Here is a 9,831-nt window from a genome sequence, read left to right on the forward strand (position 1 = left end):
TAGAAATGTAAAGTTAAAACCACTATAAATAACCCTTCTTACATCTTTTATTGCTCTGATAAACATTATCGTGCATCTTCAGACAACATGTTTATAATATGCTTTTAATAGTTATGTAAGAATAGATTGTTTAAAATGTCTGGACCTTCTGAATTAAAACTGTCACTTTATCCAACATTTGATGTCATAAAGCAGCTTTCACTGGAACCAACATCAGGTTTCCTGCAGAATGTAAGGAGTGGAAATGGGGATTGTGGCTCCCTTATTAATCTAAAAGGTGCTTTCACACCTAATCTATTTGGTGCAGTTGAAACCAATTCTGGTACAGCTATACCCTCTGGTATCGATTCTTTCTGGCAGGTGTGAAAGTTGTCAGTTTTAATCTGGCACAGACCAAACAACTGCATGAATGCCTGTCTCGGTCTGGTTTCAAACATGGTTGTTTAGGGTGTGAAAGCAAAGCAGATAACTGGATTTTGTGGTAGATGTCAGATTATATTTTCACACATTAACTATCATTAAAAAAAAATAAAAAAAGTCCAGTGTGTAACATTTAGGATAATCTATTGGCAGAAGTGGAATATTTTGTTTTTTTACAATCACCTGAAAAAAAGAATCTGTGTTTTTGTTACCTTAGAATGAGACACTTATAGCCATGTTGAACTGCCATGTTTCTACAGTAGCCCAGAGGGGACAAAGCTGGCTCTAAATAGGGCCTTTTGTATTTCTCACAGCCAGTTTCTCCTACACACTTGTAACACCAGAATGAAGCAAAGACGTTGCAAGCAACTGGACCTTTATATCTGTGCTGATGGAATCTGTTAATGTAGCTTATAAAAAGGACTAAAAACAGACAAAATACTATTTTTTAAGTATTTAAAAGAGAGAAAAAAAATGTTCTATTGGACAAGAAACAAATGAGTTACAGCAATCAGCACATATATGAAAAATGTAAACCAGTATACTAGTTCATCCAGTATGTAGCAGGTCCCTCTTTTCAACTTTTGATTCCCCCCCACAAAAAAAAAAAAATAAACAAAAAAAAAAAAATTTTTTTTTTTAAAAAAAAAAATCAACACAAATGCTCAGCTTCCTCAGCTATTTCCAAAGCTTCTTTAGCCCTTCTCCAAAGTCCACAAAGAGTTACTGCAGCAGTCCTCTCTGGTGTGTGTCGCAACCATCTCAGGTCCAGCACACTACTGCATTTAGGAAAGAGAGAGTGATTACTCACTGAGCACCAGCTGAGACCATCAACTCACCTGGTGCTGCTCTCCACATCTCTCTCCCTGCTGCACCTCCACACAGTATATCACCCAGCACAAAAAGCAATGTTGTTGGCATATCTTTTTTATTTTTAAGTTCTATTTTTACTATATTGTATCATTTTGTGAGACCAAAAAAACCCTGTACTAATCAAAGGCTTTAGTATATCCGTCATGCCATTGTAATGTTTTCATTTACTACTGACAGTAGGATAAGCCACTATAAACCTATATAAAGGCTCATCATGCAACAAAAAAGGTAAAATGCAGTCATATACCATGAAACTGTGGCACTAATGCAGCTTTAAGCAATCTCTAGAATTATAGAAGATAATTTAGTAACCATTATGATTCATGATAATGAACATGTCCAGTGAGTGAGGTATTTGTCAGTCCTTAAAAGTAAATATTTTTTTACTAGCAATATTCCACACAACCCCCTTTAAAAAAGGAAAACAGTATGTACAGTATATAAATGAGTTTTAATTGATTTGCATGTAGCCTATGTTACACATCAACAACTTCACAGTCTCAGTACTAAATTCTAATGACACATGTATATTTACAGTAATCCCAACGTATGCATGAAACACCACGCTGCACAGTTTTTTAAAACACATTTTGTGACAAAATTGCACTTCTGTAAGAAGACCCAAAGGCTTTCACTTTGAAAGAAGAAAATGTTGGAAAAAAAACAAAACTAATTTAACACAATTTAAAACAATAAATGTCCAAAATGTTAAAATGAGGTAAAATATATTTCTCTAGACAATCATTTATGCCCAAACTATCACACTTTACACAAGCACTCAAGAGACAAGAGTTTTTCAAACATAAATTAACAGTTAAGATTTCAATTACTAAGCTCAAATGTATTATTAGTCTGTTCCTTTTCAGACAATCAGTGGAGGAGGAAGTACTCAGATCCTTAAATTAAAAGCAGCAATACCACAATTCCAAAATAAAAGACCTGCATTCAAAGTGTACTTAAATTCTGAAAAGTAAACAGATAATTTAGCTTTGTTGTGGGACAATTTGATCCTTCTTAACATCCTTATGTAAATCCCAGCACATCTGTGCACAGTAGTAACACCTGAGTAGATCTAATCAGCCACATAACTGAAAACACTTTGAGCACCCCAGCCTTTAACTTATAATAATGCATCATAATCTGTTAATTTTGGAAACCTGTCTAGTAAATGTCGTATGAAAGTACAATATTTCCCTTTGAAATGTTATGGAGTAGAAGTCGAAAGTTACATTGGAAATATTCAGTATTTCAACTAAAAATGATATATAAGTACCGTACTTGTGTAAACTTTGTTACCTTATCCCACTGTATAATATTAGTATGTTTTTTATCACACAACTCTACAAAGCATTTACTCTACAAATCAGGAGCCAAAAGGCACCAGTTCACAGATCATTGGTGTGGTCCAGATACAGTCAATAGTTTTGACTTTTGGTTTGAAGGAACCAAACGTCATCCCTGTGTATCAGTCCATCGAGCAGCCTCAGGTTACTCAATCTGCAGTGAAGTGAAACTGTGTGATCACCTCGGTGTACATCCAATTTCTCTCTCTAAGAATGTTTGAGCAAAAGGTGATTTTTTTTTTTCAAATTTGGTAAACGTACATTTAAATCCCATACAAAATGCACATATAATACAATAATGTAAAAAAAAAAAAAATGAAATGGTAACTGAGCTTTCATTAATCATTCCTTTCAACACAAAGGTAGAGAAAAAAAAAGTTGGTCACATCGCTGTGTAGGCTAATTCTTCTCTTTTTGTCCTGTTAAGTCTATCTGAAACACCAAAAAGTCACAATAATCTGTGACAAGGCTTACCTTGTCCCCTTGCCCCTGAACCCTTGTTGACTTGTTTTCAACATGACTGGCTTAAGAGGACAAAACAGAGACTTTGTCAAGTCTTTCTGTGATGTATGAGATGAAAAATGAGACTGAAGTTTCTTCAGTCACAATCCGAGTAAAGCTTTCTAGCATGACTGACACTGTGGTGGATTCTCAAGGCTTCCAGTGCAGCATAGTTAGCAAGTTGAGCATGGTTATCATGATAAAGATAGCTTCCCTTCACCAGATGACCTGTCAGGTATATGAGAAGAACTAATGAGTCTGCTGTTGAGAGAGAGAGAGAGAGAGAGAGAGAGAGAGTGCGTGTACACTCACATGCCTTTTAATAATTTATGTACATAAAATTCAAATGTGACTGATAAAACTATAATTTCCCTCCCATGTGTATATCCCTGAACCTGCATGCATCTGTGTATTATCCTATTTCTTCCAAATATTCCTCCATGTTCCTTGTGCAGCATTGTGATTGGCATTGGTAGCATTATTTCTCAAGACGAGCTGATGTGTGGCGTGTGTGCCGGTGTGTGAATGTTCATAAGACATCACATCTGTCCTCAGTCCCTCACTGTAATGATGATATGATCGTCCTGTCCTTTCCACAGCATCTCCCCTTCGAAGTCCAGCATCTTGTGTTTGCGGCAGCGCAGCAGGATGCCCACCACCTTATCTGAGATCTTCACGTAGCGGTCAAAGAGTCGGCCGAAGGTAACGATGGTCCTCCCCTCTTTATCCTTATAGCCCATGTCTCTGATGATCCACACCATCTCCTCCATCTCCCTGTGGATGTGTTTGTGGGCCCTGTCGCCCCTCTCTGCAGTCTTGGAGCCGTCTTTGGGTCGACCGTAGCCGGAGTCGCCCTTCTGCAGGCGCTGGGACATGGCATAGTCATAGTCAAACTCCTCACTGAAGGGGTTGAGCTTCTGGCCCTCCATGTGCTGCACAGACCACTGCTGCCAGCGGCTTTTGATGTCACCCGTGGTGGCAATTTTAATCTGGGGATAAATGATGGGTAAAAGGTTAACATAAAAGTTCATTTTCCCATAAACGAATAAGCAAAGTAAAATGTTTTTATTATAGGTGTACCTCAATGTTTAAATTTTTCATATCAAAATCGGCTTACTAGCCACGGTGAGTACCACTTAGCCTGTGAAAATGGTTTTATATTCTCTTCTGTGGCCCTGGATGCGATTTGTCAAGTCTGAAAAAATAACCCTGATGATGCCATAGTGATGTCATCAGGGTTAACTTGACTTGGGCTTGGATACTACAAACGTTTCAATGAAAAACTGCAGTACTGAGAATGTGGAGTTTTAAAAGAATGCCTTTACGAGGCTGGGGGATTCTGATGAAGGACACTAATGAGTTGCATCATGGGTAATGTAGGATCCAGCGTTTTTGGAGCTTGACCAACATAGGGACTAAAAGTCAGGATATCTTGGCCTCTGCTGCACAAATGCGAACATTGTTTTTTCCAATTTATTGTATTTATCGCTAGGTTTTTTTTAATACGACACACACGCTGACTGTTTACTTTTATTATTATATTATATATATTAACTTTGATTAGTGACCCCAATCTTAAAATAAACTCCCCTTTTGGATGTAATTGATCCCCATCTTGGCCTTTGATTTGTACCCAGTCATATGAACTAATGGAAATACTTTACAACCTCGAGGATCCAGCAATAGATTTTTAAAAAACCTAAGCAGGTGGTGTGGGGGATTTTCTTCAGAAGACTGAATCGCTCATAAGCCCCTTTTCATTTATTGTTGCAACATTTTTATGATATCAAATCTCACTTCTCTTCTTTCTCCCTCCCCCTCATACATCAAAATCTTCTTGCCTATTTAATCGTGTCTCCTATCCCAAACTCCCTATGCCCCCCTTCCCCTCTCTTGCTCCTTTCACCTCCTTTGGCATTTTCCTCAGCTTGCCAGGCCTTCAGATCAGTGTCACCATACCTCTTAGGAATTTGTTCGATGAAAAGTGAGGACTTGTCAGGGAGAGGCCTTCTACAAAACTCTGCGACCCTTAAAGTGATAATCCCCTTTTTCCATTTTGCCTCTGCCATCTTTGGTTCTCAGCATTCGTTGCTGGTACAATTCGGAGGTATGTCTACTTTACTTGGGTATTTTCACTATATATTAATGTAATACTCAAGTTTTACTTTTATTAAACTTTGAATGCAGTAATTTGAATGCATGGTCAACACATGGTCAAGACGTGTTATGTGAGTTGTGTCTTTTTAGTGTCTTTTTAGCTCGGTTTATGCACCTTTATTGCTGTTTTGGTTCATCTGCCTTTCCAAATGTTTGTTTTTAAGGAAAAAAAGCTCTAAGAAACCCACTGAACACTACCTGCCCAGCACCAAACAGTGGTAAGACAGTGTGTAAGTAGCAGGTGAAGAAAGTCGAAATCTTGAAGCTCTTTTTCAGATATTTTTGTTCCATGTTAATCTAAGGAGCTAATGGAGACTAAACCAGAGCTGTTGTTTGTTTGCCTGTGACCAACATGTCTTAAATCTGTTCCACCATTAATCCAGCCACTCAGTTTTCAAATAAACACATCATCTGATGCGTCAGTGGTAATAAAACATTATTTTGTCATATGGGTGCTAGAAGTAGGGCTGTTGAGGGGGGGCTGCCGTACCCCCTAAAATCTGGCATAATGAAAACCATTAGTTCATAAAAACGTTTAAACTTATAATGACATTTCTAATGGTATTCACATGTGTACACTGGTATTCATGGCAGGAAAGAGGCTTGACGGAGTGAGGTTTGAAAGAGTATGACGTCATTATATAGACAGACTTTCTCTCAGCACCCCCAACTTTGACTGACTTCCAGCGTCCCTGATTTGTCAGCACATTCACGTCCCCATTAGCAATGCCACCGTCAGGCCAACACTACCGTGAGTTCTTCTTCTTTTGATTATTATTATTGACTTGTTATTATATAATATGGATAATACATCTATCAAATCTGTTTAATTTGGATGGCAATTATAGCACACGAGCAGTGCCAACTCATCCAAAATGGAGATTGATAAAATGAATAAAATAAAGAATAATACTACATCTTTATACTATTTCTCATATCTCTTGAATGTTTTGTATTTTTTGTCTAAATGATTCTTGTCCCAGTGTCCATCTCTCCTATTACCTCTCTCGTCCAGGTCCCTAACTTCCCTCCCCCCCCCCGTGTTCCCCTCCCTGGCTGTTCCACCTGAAGGTCAGGTTGGAGAACACGTTGGACAGTGTGACTATTTTTATTTACATATATTCCATTGCGGCGCAGTCCAGCTTGTGTTTTTATGAGTTGGACTCACTCCCCGGCGACCCCCTCAACTTGTCAAGGGTGCCGCTAGCCGGCTCCTTTGCCTTTTATAGGAGGGATTTTAGCATCGGAGTTATGCTGTTACGCTGTTTGGTTTTGGATTTCTTCAGGTGACATCAAAGGGACTTCTGTTTCAACTTGTTTATTCACACTGTGTGACTTCTGTGTGAATATTTATGCTATAATTTAGGATATTTGTCCTCCCCTGTGTGTTTGATTAAAGCACACCAGTAATTTTTATTGTGGTTGTACAGAAAGCAGACAGGAGGAACTCGTAAGTGTCTGGTCAACATACTGGCTCATACTCGGAAAAAATACATTAAAGGCAAATATGCAAAGTTTTGTAACGTTGCTCATTAGGTCCTCTATAAGCCTGTCACCAACAACTTTAAACTGTATCAAAGGACCAATTCTCTCAAGACCTCTATCACAGTATAAGATGTTTGGATGTTAGCCAGAGATAAAGTGTTTGGCCTTTTCTGCCAACGCTGTGTTTCCCTTGTCTTTCTGAACTCAGGACAAAGGACGAAGGACAAATTACAAAAAGTGCACTCCAGCAGCTTTTCACCTTTGTTAAATGCTAAATATTTTGATACGTGGAAAGGATATCAGATACATTTACAATAGGTAGCGACCTATAATTATCTTATATTCATTAACATTATCTTGTCATCTAAGTCAATTAACTTTTTATTTTATTTTATTTTAAGTTGATTTAAAGCTGCTGCAGAACAAACTAAATAACAAGATTGGTAAATGGTAAATGGACCTGTACTTGTATAGCGCCTTTCTAGTCTTCCGACCACTCAAAGCACTTTGACACTACGCGCCACATTCACCCTTTCACACACATTCACTCAGTGATGGCAAAGTCCATCGAACAGAAACTAACTCATTCATACACTTTCACACAGCGATGCACAGCAGAATTTTTGACATGGAGGAGGAGGAGCCGGGGATTGAACCAACAACCTTCCGATTAGGGCCTCTGCGCCACAGCTGCTTTGACTTAGCATCATAAAGTTGTGAATGTGTTTCTGGGTACCTAACAGATGTTCGTCCAATATCCACTTTCCTTTTAGCTAAATTCTCCACTATATTGACCAGCTAGTTGCTAATTTGCTACCCGGCAGGTATATTTAGTTTAAAACAGCTTTGTCCTATTGATGGAAACTCTGTTGATAAGATCGCAGAAGTTGAACCCAACAGTGAATTTGATGTAAAACCAAAACAAAAAGATAAAATAGGCTAAAAAGCTCTTTGAAACAGAGAAGTTGGGTTGTAATTCTCTGTAGTCATCAAGTGACACCTTCCACATTAGTCTCCGTGATTTGATCCATAACATAAAAATATTGATGGGTGTGGCTTGAGATTCAAGTTAGGTTTGAATTTATGTTTAATTATTTTAACTTTACTTTATTTCATTGTGTTGAAATTTCCATTTAAACCACTCTACCTTGGGCCTGTTGGTCTGTTTCTTGGTCAGGATATCACCCAGTTCAGTTTTTGGTTCACTGTTGTCGCTGAGTCCGGCCTCCTCTCCCAGCCCGCTATCCTCTGTGTCCACGCTGCTGCTCCTCGACCCCAGCTTCTTGTCCTGGAGCATCAGCTTCCTGTCTTGGATGACCCCTCCTCCTGCGCTCTGAAGCGCTCTCATCTGTCGCCGCCGTGTCGGTGACTCGTTCCCCAGGAATCGCTTGCTCTCCTCGGGACCGGACTCCATCTTGCCTCGAATGGCGTTGACCAAGTCCATGCTGCTGCATTCAGTGCGTTTTGGCTGGATAGTCTTGGTCACAGCACAGGCCCGGATCTTACTGCTGCTGTTGTCATCAGGATCAGCTGTGATTACACGCGGGGTGACAGTAAGTTTGACTACATGGCTTTTGTCTTCGTCTTCAATAGATGAAGGCATCCAGCCGCTTGGAATGCCATCCTGCTTGTCGCTGTGTTCATTGGCCCAACCCTGCCAGCTCTTGGCCAAGTTGGCCACCATGGCAGCACATTTTATCTTCCGTACCGCCCGTTTGAAAGCCTGGGGCTCCTGTGGTGAAACTGTGGTGGTTCCACCGCTACTCATGGTGACGGGATACCAGAAGGGATGTTTGTCAAAAATTTGTATTTTTCTTGTTCTAATGCTCTAGAAATCTACTCTGCTTGCAGAATGTGTTGTGGCAATTCCAAGAGTTAGAGTCAAGTCTTTGGGGTGCGCTTTTCCAATCAAAGTCAAACCTTTTTGAAACTGTTTCCAAAAATCCGAAGTTATCACAATGCATGAAATTAAATTCTTAAAAATTCTTTGGATCTCTCAGAAACGTTCTGGTTGTGTTCTGGTTTGCATTAGCCTTCATAGCCGGGATGTGTCTTCACAGAAACATCCGGAGCCTTCCAGATCGTCAGTCGGTCAGTGGGTGAGCTGCTGGTGTAAAGAGTGCGAGGACTTTGGCTTTAATCCCCTGATGAATCCCCTCTGGCTCCACACCGCCCTTTAAATAGGGAAGGGTCGTAAAGGAAGTGATGTCGCACAGTGTCCATGTGAGACAGGAAAGTCCAGTGTCAACATTCTTGTTACTGACACAGGTCCATGCACGCGCACACAGCCACACACACACACACACACACACACACACAGTGACCGAGGAGTGGAATTTCTCCCAGTGGGATCCAGGCAACAGGTGCCCAGTGTTTTTAGCTCGGAGGTTTCTGTCCTTACACACAAATACGCTCAAACACAAACAGGCTCAGCCTGCTATACGTGGGGGACCGGCGTGTTTGTATGTGTTCATTGTGTATATATAGTGATGATTTCATTCAAATACACAACTTTCCTTTATGGCACAACAAGTAATGCTTTGACCACTTAGATGTGTGAGAGTGAATTCTTAAATTGTGGGTCACACAGCAAGCATCTGGTGAGTGTGTTTGCATGTCTGTGCATGCATAGCTCTATTTCAGTCTCTGTGTGTATTTGTAAATGTGTAAGTGTGAACTTCTGGACTATGATTTACTGTTTATGTATTCATATTATCAGATATTATTATCTGAAGTTTTTGGCTGTAATTGTTTAATTGTTTGTCTTACTTTATTGTTGGTTGTTTGACTGTATATTGTTAAACTGGGTTATGGTATCTTGTGCGTTGTCTGTTTTGTTGTAGTTAGTTAATTCGTTTTAATTCCCTGTCAAGGATTTGGCCCTCCCCACATAGGATTATATGTACTGCTATCTATCAAACATCGAAAAAGTATTACTCTCGGTTTGATCTTGCAGGACCCAAAGAAAATGTCTTTACTGCAAGTGGGGGAGGGCTGTCAAACTGTGGGTCCCGGGTTTTTTTTCTCAGTTTTTACTGATAGAGTAAAATAA

The 9,831-nt window shown here is 39.6% G+C and overlaps 1 protein-coding gene across 1 annotated transcript; it reads right to left on the bottom strand.

Annotated features, from left to right (window-relative positions):
* Positions 1–1,725: 1,725 nt before the first annotated feature.
* Positions 1,726–8,938, bottom strand: abraa (actin binding Rho activating protein a). Its single transcript, XM_051416024.1, has 2 exons — positions 7,927–8,938; positions 1,726–4,126 (listed from the first exon to the last, which is right to left on the bottom strand). The coding sequence occupies exons 1-2, from the start codon at positions 8,545–8,547 to the stop codon at positions 3,689–3,691; spliced, it is 1,059 nt and encodes a 352-aa protein (XP_051271984.1). The 5' UTR covers positions 8,548–8,938; the 3' UTR covers positions 1,726–3,688.
* Between the last annotated feature and the right edge of the window lie 893 nt (positions 8,939–9,831).

Source organism: Dicentrarchus labrax, unplaced genomic scaffold (genome assembly GCF_905237075.1).
Source record: "Dicentrarchus labrax unplaced genomic scaffold, dlabrax2021, whole genome shotgun sequence".
NCBI lineage: Eukaryota > Metazoa > Chordata > Actinopteri > Moronidae > Dicentrarchus > Dicentrarchus labrax.

What these genes read in the sequence shown, in the direction of transcription:
- abraa (XM_051416024.1), bottom strand. Translation starts at nt 8,547, where the DNA reads ATGAGTAGCGGTGGAACCACCACAGTTTCACCACAGGAGCCCCAGGCT. An exon ending in AACAGACCAACAGGCCCAAG is followed by an intron (nt 4,127 to 7,926) that starts GTAGAGTGGTTT and finishes ATTTATCCCCAG; the next exon opens with ATTAAAATTGCCACCACGGG.